Here is a 17,994-nt window from a genome sequence, read left to right on the forward strand (position 1 = left end):
ATTTAAACAATAAATGCAAATACATGATGTTGCTTTACTGTACAGAGGCAACTATTAAGCATACTGTGTGTGCCCGCGCGTGCGTGTGTGCTCGAGTGCTTGTGTGTCTCCAATTTGACTCCCAAGAGTGAGTAGTAGTATGTAGTATGTCATCCACATTTATTATAGGTATAACTATAGGATGTTATACCTTAATGTATTCTGATATTAGGACGGTGTCGCCTGTCGATAAGAAGTGATTCTCTTATTGGGCGGAGCTTATCCTCCATCAGTGAGAGGCAGGCAGATGGAGAAGGAAACGCTGGTATCCTGTTTATGAGGCAACTGTGAGCCACTTCAAAACCACTGACCTCAGTGGTGGAAGAAATGCTCTGATTTTTTACTTAACCATTCAAGGAGCATATTGGCCAAAAATAACCGTAAGAAACAGCCGATCTACAAGCTCATAACTCTGTTTTTGGCCAAGAGATTTGGTGTAGAGTAGACTGAAAAAAGCGGCCCATGTAGGAATACTTTGTTACAAGTAAAAGTCTTCCATTCAGTGCAGAATTCTCATCCTGTCCACGCAATGTAAGACTGATGTTGGTGTAGCGATGGAGAAACAATTTCACCACTGTCGGGTGGAAACATCATATATCCAAAACCGTTACTTTTCAGGAAATGGAGAAAAAAAAAACCTGTGTTCCAAAAACATATATAAAACCCCACAGACACACCTAACCCCTTTTACTATATATATTTTTTTAAATAGGACATATCGAAGCTCACAACATGCCACAATTTACATTTGATGACGACCAAATGAGGGCTTTGAGACTTAACTTGACTCTGAAAAGGTTTCATTTAATGTGTTTTATGTTTACATTAAAGATGAGGACACCAAAACTACAATTGTACAGATTGTGAGTTTCACAATGCATTAAAAGGCATTTTCATTGTTCAATAGCTCTCATGACTAATAATGGTTTTTTTTCGCCAAATAGAAATTCCCTTCCTGATTTACAGTGGTAGTCTACAGCGTACTATTACAAACATTTACATTACACATACATGTGAAAACCTCCTTCAATCATACAGTATAATCACGAGTTACAGAAAGCAGCGACAAAACAACTTTGTTCAAGCACAGCAGCATTTGTAAGAACAACATAATTACAAAGAAATAACAGTGAAAATGAAAATAATAATTTCAAAGGCAAACCAGGGAGAACAGAGACATTATGACAATAAAATAGTTATAAGCCTGCAAGATTTGTTTGGAAAATTATGACTGTACGCTACACAACAAGCTTATTACAGTTATTATAATTATCTGCATCCTTAGGAGAAGGACTGGTAAACATTAGTTACTGTGTAGTTGAGTGCTACAAAGAAAGAAAAAATAATCCTATTGCTGAAACTGGTTTGGGATTGTCAAAGGCAGGGCGGCAACTATCGATTATGTTCTTATCCGATTACATTTTTGATTCAATTAATCAAATAATTGAGAAGCGCAGTTTTCATTTTTTTGTAAACGTTTTGTATTAATTTCCCCCCCGCCTAACATGATGCCCAAAATAGGGATCGATTATTCATTAATTAATTCATTATTTCATTAAATAATCTCTGAATTCTTATAATCGATTAAATATTCTAGTTCAATTAACTCAATTGCAGCCCTATTCAAATGACAGTTACAACTAAACCCACCACCAGTTAAGAGTAAGAAACGTACGACTCTTAAGTCTAAACAGAAACATATTTTTACTGCATTCACACCGATATATTTTCAATAATCTTTTGAGACAGTAGAACCTTTGTTTACAGTATCTATGTGCAGAGCCAGTCAACAGAGGCTGTTGGGGAGAATTTGAATGAGAAATATTTGTTTGGACATCCATTCGTAGAGAGGATGCTGTTAAGCAACTACCCTTACAGAGAAGTGGCTTGCGTCACAATTAACTGTAGATGGAACATCAAAGATGCTCTAGCCTAGCAGATAGTTTTATTGTTAAAACAAAAAAAAGAAAGTGTTTTGTTAAATTGAAGTTAAAGCTCTATATTCTGATGGTAATCAATCATTGCTGTAGAGCAGGGGTCTTCAACAGGGGGTCCGGGACCACTAGGGGGTCCTCAGAGTTGCTACAGCGGGTCCGCCAAATCTTTGTGTGATATGTTTTTTTTTGTTTTTTTTACAAATTTTAAAAATAGCAGATCGGCTATTTTTGGCAAAGAGGTAATAGGTGTAGAGGGAAAAAAAGAGCAGACCAAGTAAACAAAAAAGGTTTAATCTGAGACACATTATAGAGGGGTTCCCTGCTTCATCTCTCTCAGCTAGGGGGTCCTTGGCCTGAAAACGTTGAAGACCCCTGCTGTAGAGTGTTTGTTCAGTAACAAGGGTCTCTCCCCGTCTTTCTTAAAACACAAAATGCATTTTGAGGTGGCTTGCCAATTTCATCCAATCAGGAGAGAGTGCCCAACTATCAACTTAATGTGATAGTGTTCCAGTTCCAATTTCCCTTGTTCATCTTGTGCCATGTATGAGTTCTCCCTTCTGATTGGATTAAATTGGTATCCCGACCTGAAAATGTATTTTCCTGTTTATTAAAGAGCTGGAGAGACCCCTGTTACTGAACAAACACTTTATAGCAATGATTACTATGAGAATATAGAGCTATTTAACACTTTGAACCAAAACAAATATCACTTACACCACATGAACCCTAGCTTCCCCATTCTGTGGCGGACAATGGCAAAAATAGCCGATCTACAACTCACAACGCATCGCAATGTGAGAAGTTGTGAAATTGTACATTGGCTATTTTCGGCATAGAGATTTGATGTAAAGGGGGGGAAAGTACGGTATATAGGGTTCAAGTTGACCAGGGCCCCTCAGGGGTCAATCCTGGGTCCCCTATCTTTGTACCTGTACATCAAATCTCTTCACAGAAATGTTTGCAGCTCCCAGGCCAGTATTGAATGTGTGTGACTGTATGGATGCAAACTATGGTGGTGCTAAAAAAAAAAACTAAATGAGCTGTGTGTTCAATTCCTTTGGAAGAGGGTTTTAAAATAAACATAGTGACAACTTCATATGGTTGAGCATAAAAGGCGATAAGGAGCATGTTGAGAATCTCTCCAGTATCTCATTATTATCTTGACATGAATGTACTTGCTGTAGCTAAAGATTTTAGAGTGAGTGCTGTCTAGCTTTGTAGGTAAACAATACAACTTAGAAAAAATGCTGCCACCCAGTGGCAACAGGCAAGTACGCAGATAAATAAGAAAATGTCATAAGTGCACATTTGTTTCTTAACCTGTCCCACCTCGTCCTCCCAGACATTTAAATCCTCTACAATTCATAGGAAACTCAGAATGCAACTGTAGGACACTTTGAAATGTCAACTACGTACTTTACTCACTAAGAACAAATAAATAAAAAAATCACAGGCAACAAAATGATTCCCTGATGATATAGATTAGAAACATCATAACAGCGCTACGGACTAGAGATCAGAGAGCACAACTACAGCAATGGACATCTGCAAATTCCCTGCCATTGCACAGTACTTTAAAACAGCATTCATCTGCTACAACGGTTTCCCTTACTACTCAAAACAGTTTGTGATATTCAAACATTTTTGACTGTTAATAACAACAAAGTTTCATACAAAGCTCAGACGGAATATAATCTCAAATCAGAATAATCTCGATAATTAGGGTTGGGTATCGAAATTATGTTCCAAGTAGGTAGTGGTGTCAAAAATAATCAAATAATAGATTAATCGCAATGCGGACATGGACAATTATGAATCGATTCACAAATGTAAATAATCGATTAATCGAATAATCGATTTTGAAAAAGAAAATATGTTTTATTTAATGTTTTTAATATATATATTTTTGTTTTGTTTTTTAATCATGTTGCTAATTGCACAGAGAAGCAGGCAGAATTATATGTCGTTCAGTATATCTGACTGCTTGTATTGACTGATGAAAAAGTTTCCATGTTGTACATTAATATAGAAAAGTGTGATGCATCGCGATGCATCGTCGAATCGAATCGAATCGAATTATTACAAGGTTAATTGTAATCGAATCGTTACCTGGTGAATCGTAATCGAATTGAATCATGAGGGCAGTGCCAATGCACACCTCTACAAGTAGGAAACCGATCCAAATCGCTGGCTACCGGAATCGATAAAAGTCTTAATCATTAAAGGGTCCAGTAGGTTACCTATAAATAAAGCATGTTATATAACATGGATATATTTGCCCAGCCCTAAATATTAGGATACAATATTCACTTTTTGCCATGAAAATGTTGCCTTGGCTAAAAGCGGAGTCTAACTGATATAGTCTAAGACTAGCTATGGCTCATAGCTCTGTGTGTTTATACTCAACCAATCAAAATCTGTGTTTACACATTAATGATGACATTTCTCAACCAATCAAAGCTGTGTTTACACATGAGGGACATTTCAGGAGGTATTAACCCAGTGGCTCGCAGCCTTTCAGACGTTACAAACGGCATCCATGAACTCACAGGCGTTTCTCACATGGTGTTAAATTAGGCTTGACACAGCATAAACTAACTAATTATTTGACTTTTTGGATGACATCAGTAGTTATGCAGCCAAAGTGTCCCAATTTGTAACCTTTAAAAACTATTCAATAAGTGAACTTGTAGATCGGCTCTTTTTGGAAACTTTTGAATAGGGGTTAAGCGGTACAATAAAATAATGTGTAATTTCATATTTCCTTGTATGAATATAAAATGCATTATGTAATTAAAGTAAAATGTTATTTACATGTATTGAAATTTACTATATCGGTGGTCTAGGATTCTCCAAAATCGGCACCGGACCCAAGAATCTGGCGTCGGTCGAGCTCTAATTTATACTCCATCACACAACAGTGCTGCTTGCCGGACACAACCGCAGTTCAAGCTAACAATGTGTTGCGTTTCGTCATACTGTAGTACATAGTAGCAATTATTAGTTAATCTGAGGTCTCAGTTACCTCCGTCAACAACAAAAAGCAAAAAGGCAATGAACATATGACACAAATAGCAACCTGTAAGGCATTGGACCCCATAGCTGCACCATGGAAAGACACAGTGAAACCCGTAATAAACTAAACTCTACACACCAGAGTACTAAACTAAAGCTTTTAGCAAGTTGTTAACAAGAACTACATCCATTCCGCAAACCTTTCCTAGCAATATCTGACACAAAGCAAAACAATATATGGAGAAAAGGTGTGAATGTGTAATGTAGCAGTGTTCCACGCCAATTCAAACAAACGTGCAACGTTCAGACAGTTACCCTCTCGTTAAAGAAGGTCACATAGACAAAAAGCACATTGTTGCTGTCGGGCGGAAACCTCGTATGTCAAAACACTTTTCAGGAGATGGACAAAATAACCTTGGTTCTAATCTAATGGATCCAATGTAATTATCTAGTCACAAGCTCTTGTTAATACTTGGTTCAATATTCATAAAACCCACATACAGACTTTCACTTTTAGATTATCATCATTTTTTAATTGCCAAAAATAGCTGGCAGATCGGCTATTTTAGCTACTTTTGAGCGACACTCTTGTAAGACCAAGTAGGGCATTAACCTATGGGGGAATAAAAAAAAGAATGCATTTTGATAAAAAAATGTGCGTACCGTGTTAACTGAACTTTCGGCGAAAATAGCTCATCTACAAGCTCACAACACAGCATCGCAACCCACTGTGAGCTTGTAGATCGGCTATTTTCAGAGACGATATTTAGTGGAGATTCTAAATTCACAAACGTTCTTGACGTATTTGAACTAAGTATCTAGGGGGTTTTGTAAAGCACGTTTGCTATTTGAATTCAGGAAAAGGCGTAGTTTAGTGAGTGGGTTGCTACGGCGTTGCTATCAACAGTTTGGTGGCTTAGAGCCCATCGTTGCACCATGATGCCACTCTCTGCTGTCTCCGTGGGAACAGTTGTCGGGGAGTCGCCCCCGAAGCCAAGCCACATGTTGGCCAGTGGAGGAAAGACTTCCTCACAGGCATGGTGATATAGAAAAGCAGGAGATGGAATAGGAGAGACAGCTGGATGTCGACCAGACTGTTCTTACTGGAGGTGAGGTGGGGGTTAAGTTAAGAAAACAAACAAACGTGGACACTACAAGGGTCGCAGGCAGTTAATGATTTCATTGCTGTTGCGTGCCAGATAAACGTCTGCAACAGTGATCGTTGGGTTTCCCTACTTTACACGATGCATTAGGATTTAGGCCAACAATGGATTCCGTCACAGCCCAGCCAATCAGATAAAAAGAAAAGGCGATCTTTATTGTTAGGTCTTGTGTACAGGTACACATACCATAATAATGCATGACATTCAAATGCATGACAGACACCACGGACCTCCTTCCATTACAGCCAAACCAGATAGCCAATAATCAGGACGACTTCAAAAAGCCACACTTGTAGCACTAGAAAGAAATGTATACATTCGCCCCTTGAACTCATCGTTCAAGGGGCGAATGTTCAACGAAAATAGACAATCTATCAATAGTCTATTTTCGCCAAAGAGATTTGGTGTAGAAAGAAAATAAATATAGGGGCCTATAGAGTCCTGGGTCAACCAAGTACATAAGGTTTAAGTGTATAGGGTTCAAGTTCTTGTAAGCCAATGTGTATCATCATGTGGCCTTTATCATGATAAACAAATACGATTCTTAATAGTGACACAAGCGTAGCTGGAATCACCTCTCTGTTAGCTGTGTCTGCTTTACTATAGTAAGGCAAAAACTGCTGTGAAAAAAAAGAAGACGAATCAGCATCATTCTGAGCATATCTTATATGAAAACACCCCAAATATTATGCCTTAGCATAAAGACACAGCAAGTGAGTCTTATCTAAAAGGGGTCTTTTCAAAAAAAGAACACTGCTGGGTTCAGTTTCACGTCTACTTCAGCTTATTTGTGCAAGCAACTTCAAAACAGTCTGGGGGTGCACACAAAGTAGAGTAGTTAAAAATGACCCCAGAAGTGTTTCAAAGTGAAAGACCCCTTTAGTGAGGGTGGGTACGGTACATTGGTTGCGGTGCACATGGAGAGGCTAGTTGAGGTGGAGGAATTGCTTCATGAACTCATAGGTGGTGAAGGCCACGGCCTGGGAAGGAATACAGCGCACGTAGTTGATAGACAGACCTCGGTACAGACCTTTCTTCACCCCGTAGCGACTGTGCACGTACTTCAACGTCTTTGTCAGCGTTCTGTTCACGTTGTTCAACAAAAACAAAGGAATGGAAATCTTATTTTAATTTTGCAGAGTAGGATCTAAAAGTCTCAGTCCACTGCCTTCTGTTTGTTTCAAACTAATAATACAATCACCAATTTGCCTTAAATACTTGACCATTGCTTTTTCCTGTTTTAACTCTTATCTAATCGTTTCCCTACCCTCTGTGTACATAGGTGTAATTATGCAACATGCTATGCGTTTTATACATGATTATGTGTTTTTTTTTTTACTTACAGACATTTCTCCGAGTCAGGGAGCACAGCTCCTAACTGCATTCTCCTTCTGGCCACGTCCAGGGGGTAACTAGAGAGAGGAGACACAATCGTATTACACACAATTAATTACTGCAAAGAACAATGGCTTCCAACTCAGCGTGCCGACTTTCCAGGAATAGAAAGGCTGTAATGGGAGTCCCCATTGACGATGTCATTGGTAGTCAGCTTGCAGATCAGCTATTTCACCTATTTGTCGTATAGGTTTAGGGCTTGTTAAGTGGTGATAACAACATATCTGAAGTGTGTGTGCAGTGTGTGAATGTGCGTAGGGGGATCTCAGCTTTGCCAAGACGTATGTAAAGAAAAGGGGGTCTTTAAGGGTAAAAAAGAAACCACTGCTTTAAACTACTAGCATTACAAACTATGAGCATTATGTCCTCACATTAGCGAGGACCAAATCTATTAAGATACGCTTAAAAATGGGGGAATTGCACCTTTAAACCACTAGCCGACTGTCCTAGGGTGGAATCACACATGTGCGACAGCCACGCGGCTTCCCCATTCACTTCCATTATGTGGGAAAAATGGGGTGGAGCATCCCTTAGTGGCGCGGTGTAGGCGCGAACAGCGGTGTAGGCGCGTACAGCGTGAAGCCACGGAAATGGACCCTTACAGGTCTGTAACTCTTGAGTGTACAGGATTTGTACACTCTCAGAGTTATGGTGGTCCTTGAAATTCAAACGTTTGAGAACCACCGATATTGTAATAGTATAGCAGACGTGAAGTCCACATACCCAGCTCTGACAGTGTGATAAACCGGCTCCGGAAACCTTGATCCAATATGTGATGGAACCGATTCCGGCTCCTCAATGTTGGATCCGGGTTCCGGATTCCCAACCCTACTCCTACGGCAGTGGTTCTCAAACTTTCAAGGACCCCCAAAATGCTATGTATTTGGCTGCGGACCCCACCTCCCCATCTCAAAAATATTTTGTGCCAGGGATTTTTTTTAAATAGCAGATCTACAAGCTCATAGCGCGCTATGAGCTTGTAGATCTGCTATTTTTGAATAGCCAAAGTATAAAATATGGTTAAATGGTTAAAATGATTGTGACGCTATATTAACTCATTTCGCTGGGGGACCCCCCCCAAGGACCCCACATTGTCCTACGGTACTTACGATATGGTCTGGGCGATGGCTCCAGCCACGCCTCCACACAGCAGGTTGACCTGAGGCTTCAGAACCAGAACCTCTGGGTTGTCCGAGGACGGACGGCCCAGATGCTCTGGGAAGTGCGTTAGGCCCAGGCTCTTCAATGTCCCGAAGGTGAAGAAGGAGAAGCCTGCGGGAAGGGACGCGACGGGACGGGACAGAGGGAATGTGACCGTCAGAGGGCGTAAGGTAAAGAGCATCAGCTAAAGGGATAGTTGCCCCCCAAAAATATGTTTTTTTCAATAGATTAGTCACCCCATGGAGACTTGAATTCATGGATATTTTGTACGTTTTTGTCACATTTTCTAAGCCAATAATTTGATGACCGGCGGACCGGTAGGCAGCGGTACCGTAACCGCTGCCGGTCATCAAATTATTGGATGAGAACTTTTTTTTTGTTTTGTTTAACAAGTGTGCTGTGCAAAAGTAACATAATAATAATAAGTAGTGTCATACAGTATACTCTAAACTATAAAACCCGAGTTTAGTATAGGTTCCCAGGTTCTGTATTTCTAGTATGCATATTTACTATATATACTAAGCTTTTGAACACACTAAAAAGCCTCACATAGGTTAGTACGTGATTTCGGATGGGCTACGTTCTTTTTTCCATTTCCTGAACTGGAAAAACATGGTTTGGACAACGGTTTCCACCCAACGGCGACAACACTCTCTCCACAGTAATCCCCAATGACCTTTGATGCGGATAATGATCAGTCTTGCGATGAATCTAAGACCCCCTTAAAACACCATGAAATTCAAATGCAATCTATGTGTGGATAATTAACGATCCAATCTCAGCCTTGCGTTTACACCTGGCTAACTTTGACAGAGATGTGGGCACAATGTGAACCTGATCACGTCTAGACGTTGATATGATCATGTTCTGATTTTAACGTGTGCAGCCTGGGTTTACACCTTGCATTACCATGTTCTTCCTTATCCAGATACAGATCACAGCTTATTGCAAGTACAGTAAGTGTAAATGAGATCTAAAGGTCATGATCGATGACAATCATGTAACCACTAAAACCCTTGGTTAACTTAACCAGAGATGGCTCTGTAGTACAAACTCGCAAGCTTATAGATCAGCGAATGTTGCTCGATGAATTGGGATGCTATAGGGTTCAAGAAGTGGTCAGAACAAATCTCAGAAAGTGTGACCAATACTGACCTGCATAGGGGGCCATGCCGATAATTGTTGGGGTCAGTCCCCTGTAGAAACCTGGGACTCCCCCTTCCTTAAAACAAAAACAAAATAACAGCAAATCACACCAGGTCCAGTTACTTTATAGAGAGCAGACACATAAACAACTTGCTTAACTCATTAAGCCCTGAGGCCGATTCCATTCTACAAATGCCTTCTATGGACATAGCTCCTCAGCTCAAAAGGCGCTCTCTGTGAACACAGCCCCTAAAGCACTATATACTGTACTTCTCATAAAATAAATAGTAAAAAATAGCAGCCAATCTACAAGCTCGCAATGCATTGTGAGTGTAGAGAGGATGTTAGTCTGCCAACTACAGACTAACCTACTGTAATTGTTTGGCAGTGCCAACGCACTGGCATTTCGTCGGCCAGTGCAGCACTAACCTTAAGGTAAATGGTGTGGAAGGCATTGGCGATGCCAGTGTAGCGTTGCTCTTGGCCTGTCACCTGGAAGGCCAGCCTGGCTCGGATCACGTCCAGGGGATACGTACATATCACTGCAGTTATCCCTGCAAATGAACATACAAACTCTCATAACACAAAGACTCTTATATAGTCCGCCCCAAATATACATCCAATGAAGACCAGTGGTGGAAAAGTATTCCCATTTTTTACGTAAAAGTATCAATATTGCAATGTAGAATTCAACATTTACTTGAGTAAAAGTACAAAAGTATTGGTATCAAAATATACTTAAAGTACAAAAGTAATTATCATTATCATTATGCAGAATATCAAGTTTTCAAATGTATAACATTTTTAAAAATCTTTTGAAAATAGCAGATCTACAAGCTCACAATGCGTCGCGGTAGATCGGCTATTTTCAAATGGCCGAAATGAATATAGGGTTGGTTAATGTATGTTTTGTAATAATAGTAATAATAATAATAGTAACTATTAACAAAGTAACTAAAGTTTTAAAATAATTGTAGAAGTAGAAGTGAAAATACTGTTGTCACTGTCGGCACTGTCGTTTTTTTTCATAAATGAATGTGCTATTTCATACTTGGTCGTATGACAGTGTGGTGCAAAAAGTAGTCAAACTAGCAGATCTACAAGCTCACAAGCTTGTTGTGAGCCTGTAGATCTGCCTACAATAGGGACCCCAGGTTGAATGTGTTTAAGACTGTCTGTTGGCTTTTTATAAATATTGAACTAATGAGAAGTAGTTAGAGCTTGTGACTAAATAATAACACACAAATAATACATTGGATCCATTTCTTCCCCATTTCCTGAAAAGTAACGGTTTTGGACAAACAAGGTTTGCGCCCGACAGCGTCTTCATGAGGCCGATTCTACAAATGCCTTCTAAATCAGTAGTTCTCAAACTTTGGAATTTAATTATGAATTAAATTATTACTTAATAGCAGATGCCAACGCTGAAATCTAAAATGCTTTCCCTGTTTTAATGGGTGACGCAGTGTGAACATGCTATTGATTTGACACCAATCCAAAAAAGCATCATCATCAGTGAGAGAGATTATTGACCTGCCATTGATCCGGCCATGAGGCGGTGGATGTGTCCGGAGATGCCCAGCTTTTTTCTTAGCAGCTGTGAATTACAAGGAATGTTGTCAGCATTTGGTATTAAGACACCCAACACAGGTCAAGCCTGTGTTGGGGGTTGTTGCCTATGTTGGGTGTCAAGTTGTTTTATTAACATCTTAATGTCAGTAAAACAATAGTGCACAAGTCATTCAGATCCTCTGGATTCTATCGATTACTTTTTCAATTAATCAAATAATCTAGAAGCACATTTATTTGGATAATTATTTAAAATAAATATATACTGTATATCAATGAATCAACGTGAAAACATTCAAATCTGTAGGTAGGGCAAGTGATATTTTCTGGTCAAAACAAAACGTTTTCTTTGTTAAAAGGTTAAATCTCTATATACTGATAGTAATCATTGCTATAGAGTGTTTGTTCAGTAACAGGGGTCTCCTTGTCTCTCTAGCTCTTTAATAAACAGAAAATACATTTTCAGGTGGGTTAAAATTTTTCAACCAATCAGGAGAGAGTATCTGTTTATCCAGTTCCAATTTTGTCTGCTCATTTCTTTGTCTCATCACTTCCAATTTCACTTGTTTATCCTGTAGGAGTTCTCTCTCCTGATTGGATACAATTGGTATCCCGACCTGAAAATGCATTTTCTGTTTATTAAAGAGCTGGAGAGACAGGTAGACTCCTGTTACTGAACAGTCTATAGCAATGATTACTATCAGATTATATAGTCCTACAGTATTTCATATTTGTCGGTGTCGCATGAAAAACTAAATCTAAAAGCTACAATGCGTTGCATCGTGACATGTTGTGAGACAGTAGATATATTTTCGGTATTTTTGAAAATAATAAATTATACTACTGCAATCAATTATATTTTCATAATCAATTAGTGTGATTAACCGTCGCACCCCTAATCTACTTTGTACTACTATTGCCACTTTAGGATGGTTTACCTTTTTATAATTGTCAAAGGCCATGAACTGGATGGCTCCGTATGGAAAGATCCTGACCATCATAGCTCCATTGCCCTTGTACAAACCTAAGAACCCTTCTTTCTGAGGCACGGCCCGCAGAGTGGCGAACACTCCTGCAAGACAGATCCAAAGGTTATAGTGAGTGACACTGCAACAAACAAACAAACAAACAAACTCATAATGACTTAATAACTGCTGCTGTTTGACCTAGATGTTTGTAGTGGGGGTTCTGGGCTTGAAGGAGGATTTTCACTCTGTCCAGTGGAGCGATAGTGCACTTGGCACAGCATCCTGCAACACCTAAACACACAAAAAGACAAACCCAACATGAGGAGGTACATTATTAGGCCAGTAGGTACTGTAAAAAAAATCTACACCAAATTTAATCGTTAAGCCAAATAATTCCTCCCCACACATTTCGGTTTTGCCACTGCATGTTGTAGGTTGGCTAACCTGCATGTTGGCTAACCTGCCGGTGCGGAGCCCCCACCAGGAGGACGTAGAGCCTCCATCCTACTCCTCCCGTTCAACATTCCCCGCTAACAGGCGCCACCCGGGCCCGTAGGAGTACGTGCAGTGACAAATATCACCCTCCCCAGAAAAAATAATAATAATAACTAAACTGAATATGAAATAAATAAAACATACTATTTTCTCCTAACTGAATAAAATGCAACAACAAAAGACACCACAACATTTTATTTTTAAATCATTTGGGATTGTTGTTCGTTTAATAGACACTCGGTCAAACCGGATGCACTGGGGTGGATTCCTCGGTGATGGGGAGTACTTTACCCTTGGCCTGCACCACCCGAGGGCCCCCTCAGATATTCTTATTACTTCACCTCTGGCAGAGTTCAATACACCAGACTTATGAAATATGCATGCCATGTAGAGGCACTATCAGTCTATTATGGTGCGATATGGTGTGATGGGCAATAGTGAGGAAACTGTCAGTGACCTTTGAACAGGCTTGTTGAGCAAGAAACATTCGCAAGTATTCTCTCAAAGGCATAATGTTACCAGTATTCCAACAAACATACACGATTTTGGGCATTAGAAACAAATACGTATTTCAGCATTATGTATCATATCAATATGCAAAACATTGTGCTGTGGAAGATTTTAAAAGGCACATGAAACCCTACACAGGTTTTGCCATTTGTTTTCCAGTTCAGATTAAAAACTACAGCACATTAAAAACATGGCAGGCTACAAAGCAATGCAGCTGCTGCTAGTTAAATTAATAATGGGTGTGTTCGATTTAGGTGTGCCCAGAGCCATGGGGTGTGCCAACGTGCAAGCAGAGACAGCAGTCAACAGTATTGACTGCATTACTGGCACACCTAAATCTAACACAACCATTATTAACGTGATCAGCTGCAGCTGTGTTGCTTACATCACTGCCTCACGCAGCCTGCCATGTTTTTACTCCGCTGGGAGACAGAAGGTCCTCGGTTCTAATATCACTGTGTCGATATTAGTCTGGAATCTGCATTTCCAAGGGGCGGATAAAAAGAATGCCTCTGGTGATAAACCCGAACCCATATTTGCATACTGGGCCCTGATTGGTGCCCCACAACTTCGGGGGCAGCGAAATCCAATCACAACCGAGCGGGGCCAGACCCAATCTGCAGAGGGCTTCTTTTCTTTTTTGCACTGGCAGATTTATCTGGTTTCCAGGCTACCCCGGTTCAAAAATACCCCAAAAGGAGTCGGAGTGGGAACCAAATGATTGTTCTAGTGAGGTGTCACTATCAGGCGCTCTTACCTCCAGCTACGAAGGAGCGCAGGAAGTGGTAGTCCCTCTGGGCTGAGGGGGTTATGGGGGCAGTTATGGGGGCAGGAGGAGCCGAGACCACGGCCTCCGACGTCATCGCGGGACAGGTGCTGCTCAGGAGTCCAATGCATCGATGGGTGCAGCACCCATTACTACGGTTAGAGGGGGGAAATAACTGTTGTCTGTTACTCAGTCATGTTCAGTGAACTGTGATCGTACAAGTTCACATACAGATAGCATTGTGTGATAGCAGGTAAAGTATGTACATGATGTTTGGAACATCATAATGCAGGTGTGTACGTGCTCTTGCAGAAACATTAACAAGCAGGTGTGTCGCGTGTGCATAATTCCGCCATGGGGTGGGGTTAAAGAAAGGAGGAGCAGGTGTACTTAAAGACCAATTGGTTGCACCACATATTTCACATAGTTCCAAATCAGGTGAAACCACGCCAGATAAAAATAAGATAGTGTGAACTTAATCTACACGAGAGACGGTAGTCCAACAATAACCGTCAGTAATAATCACCATAGTTCCAGTCATAACTTTGCACGCTCTCTGCACGTATGGAAAGTGTATTGATGCCGTGCAAATGACACGGATGCCAACTATCTAAAACTCGATGTCAAAGCAACAGTGACTGGATGATGAGAATTAATACGGGACCGTACCTATGTTCCCCGGGTCCTATGTTCCCCGGGTCCTATGTTCCCCGTTTCCTAGGGAGAGCGGGGAATATAGGACCTAACCTAAACCTAACCCTAACCATAACCTTAGTGGGGAACATAGAACCCGGGGCACATAGGTATGACCCCATTAATACATGGAGGGTGGGCACCACAACAACGTGGGCCCAGGAGAAAACTGGTCACTGAATGCAGAGCACTAACACAAAGTGGGCACGGGTAAACTAAACTGGGCACTACTAACACAGACAGAGGTTATCCCCCAAGTAGCCTTCCCGAAATATCTACGAAGAATTCTCAAGTGCCCACTTTTCAAAAAGATAATAAAAAATAAACAGTGATGGAAAGTAATTTGCTCAAGTACTGTACTTTACTGGAGTTTATCTAATTTTCAATACTTTTACTTCTACTCCACTACATCTCAGATGCAAATAATATTGAACTTTTTTCTCCACTACAATTATTTGAAAACTTTAGTTACTTTTAGATTTCGATTATTATTACAAAACATACATTAACCACTTCAGCCCTATACACATTTCGGCCATTTGAAAATAGCAGATCTACAAGCTCACAATGCTTCGCCATGCGACACATTGTGAGCTTGTAGATCTGCTATTTTCAAATTCTTATACATTTTTTATACATTTGAAAACTCGTGAAATGGGACATTCTGCATAACGAGTACTTTCTACTTGTGGTACTTTAAGTAAGTAAGTAAGTAAGTAAGTAATTTTTATTTGTATAGCACATTTCACAGAGAGGACTCACAAAGTGCTTTACATAAACAGAAAAAAAAATACAGCAAAAAACAATCAAATGAAAAGGAAACAGAACAAAAACACAATGCATCTCAGAGAAAACAATAACAAAAGCAGACATATTTCAGCATTGGAGGAGAAACCTCAGTGACATTACCCAAAAGCTTGTAGAAACAACAGAGTTTTTAGCTGATTCTTAAAAATAGTCACAGAAGCTGCAGCTCTCAGGCCACACGGGAGGGCATTCCAGAGTCTAGGCGCTACAGACTGAAAAGCTGTCACCTTTGGTGATTAACCTGGTATGAGGAATGACCAATAGACCCTGGTCTGCTGACCTCAGGGACCTGCAAAAAAGTACATTTTGATGCCAATACTTTTGTAGTTTTACTCAAGTGAATCTTGAATTACATACTTTTACTTGTAACAGAGTATTTCTACATGGCAGTATAGATAGTTTTCCTCAAGTAAAAAATGTGAGTACTTCTTCCACCACTGAAAATAAATAAAAACGTGCCCATGTCTGATCAAGTGCCCACTCGATCTGCTGGTCAAACAGATAGGAAAACCTTTAACCCGCAGCAAAAACAAGTATGATCATATCATCATAATACTCACAAGATAAGTGATTAATTGTGTGACTTCTTCACAGCAGTAAGGTTGAGTTGTCAGATGAAGATATCAATGCAGACCAACAGCATCCTCTTCTTCCTGGAAGTATAAACACAGCTCCTCTGTGCTGTCAACTGTCACTTCTTCTTCAACATGTCCTGACTGATCATCTACAGTTATGAAGTTAAAATAATAATCTATCATCCATGAATATGACTGCTACGCTACACTTCCAAAATCCACGCATAAACACTCTAGAGTCTAGACTACTGTCATGTTTCATGCCCTTCGCCCGACGGCACCAAACTTGACTGTCTGTCTGTCGAGGGCGGATGACGTCGTCCTGACGTTGACTGGAAGGGTCGAGGTTCTTGTGGAGCTGACCAGAGCCATTCAAGCCCCCGAATCAATGACGCTACTGAATCCTGGTGGCCAAATCTGGTACTGCAAGACTTCAGCGTTTACAATTCTACTGCGCATGCTTCAACCGTCTGAAACGCTGGTGCGCCTCGGTGCGCCTGCTCTAGTGGTTCCAACGTTGGAGCCATTTCCGGAAGAAGGGCAAGGTATATAAGAAGGGTGTGCGTTTGGGTGCCTCATGTGCTTGTGAGCAACTTTCTTTGAAATGAATAGGTGGGAGCAGGGCAGTCCGCTCTCTAGATTTAATATAACTCAAAATGTAAGTTTGACGAAAAATCATAACAAGATAAGGGTAATAATAATAATAATAATAATAATAAGGGTAATAATAATAATAATAATAAGGGTAATAATAATAATAATAATAATAATAATAATAATGATAATAATAATAATAATAAAAACAATAATAATGATAATAGTTATTATAATCATTTATTATCCTAGATCACGTAACATCCTCCAACGTGGCAGTAGCAAAATAATGTATATTTTACCCCATGAGTGCATTGGTATGTTATAGAAATTATTTTTATTTTAGGAAGTTACTTTGAGATTTATCTCAAGGTTATTTCTGTTTGTCGTTGTTTTGGTCTTTTTTAGGGAGACCACCAGAGGTCAACATAGCACTACCACTAACACAACGTTACAAAGCACATAACAATAATAATGTAAAATAACGTGGTAATTAACATGTGATCATATATGACTTATTACAGTTTGTTTATTTATTTATGTGTCTATTTACGTATTTATTCATTTATTTTGCATACAACTACAGGAGCAGCCAGCGGGGAAAATAATAATAATAAACATAAATTAAAAATAAGGGTAATAATAATAATAATAATAATAATAATAATAATAATAATAATAATAATAATAATAATAATAATAATGATATGAGTGCATTGGTACATGTGCAGCGGCCAAAATAGCACACCGTTACAACGTTACAAAACACAATATACAATAATAGAGCACTTGAGTTCGAACCGAGGAATGAACGTGAAATTAACACGTGTCATAGTTATTTACAGTTTACTTATGTATTTATTCATGTATTTATTTATTCATTTTGCATACAACTACAGGAGCAGCCAGCAGGGGGTAAAAAAAACACACAAGATCGGACCTATTTTAACTTCTTATGTTTCGGACAGAGAATCCATTCCGGGTTTTCCCCACGACTCTTCACTCTCGAGCCCTCGCCAAAAGAGAACAGAGCTACAAGCTCACAACGCGTCGCGAAGCGAAGCGCTGTGAGCTTGTAGCTCTGTCCTTTTTTGGCAACGCGAGTGACTGGCGAGAGTAGAGAGAGACCTCAGGGTTGCGTCTGATGCATGTGTGTGTGTG

At 39.8% G+C, this 17,994-nt stretch overlaps 1 protein-coding gene across 2 annotated transcripts; it reads right to left on the reverse strand.

Moving 5' to 3' along the window:
• Positions 1–3,723: 3,723 nt before the first annotated feature.
• On the reverse strand, positions 3,724–16,524 carry slc25a16 (solute carrier family 25 member 16). Of its 2 annotated transcripts, none has more exons than XM_080450283.1 (10): positions 16,225–16,524; positions 14,156–14,316; positions 12,592–12,684; positions 12,364–12,497; positions 11,390–11,453; positions 10,286–10,410; positions 9,866–9,932; positions 8,659–8,821; positions 7,498–7,566; positions 3,724–7,237 (listed from the first exon to the last, which is right to left on the reverse strand). In XM_080450283.1, the coding sequence occupies exons 2-10, from the start codon at positions 14,259–14,261 to the stop codon at positions 7,081–7,083; spliced, it is 978 nt and encodes a 325-aa protein (XP_080306409.1). In that variant the 5' UTR covers positions 14,262–14,316; positions 16,225–16,524; the 3' UTR covers positions 3,724–7,080. The 2 variants fall into 2 exon arrangements, with proteins under 2 accessions (XP_080306409.1, XP_080306410.1); XM_080450284.1 differs by having other exon boundaries at positions 14,156–14,339.
• Between the last annotated feature and the right edge of the window lie 1,470 nt (positions 16,525–17,994).

Source organism: Gymnoscopelus braueri (assembly GCF_963280865.1).
Source record: "Gymnoscopelus braueri genome assembly, chromosome: 14".
NCBI classification, from domain to species: Eukaryota; Metazoa; Chordata; class Actinopteri; order Myctophiformes; family Myctophidae; genus Gymnoscopelus; species Gymnoscopelus braueri.

Coding starts and splice junctions, on each gene's coding strand:
- slc25a16 (XM_080450283.1), bottom strand. CDS start 14,261: ATGACGTCGGAGGCCGTGGTCTCGGCTCCTCCTGCCCCCATAACTGCC. Junction 12,685..14,155: donor GCGCTCCTTCGTAGCTGGAG/GTAAGAGCGCCT, acceptor TTGTGTGTTTAG/GTGTTGCAGGATGCTGTGCC. Junction 12,498..12,591: donor CCCCCACTACAAACATCTAG/GTCAAACAGCAG, acceptor TCTGTCTTGCAG/GAGTGTTCGCCACTCTGCGG.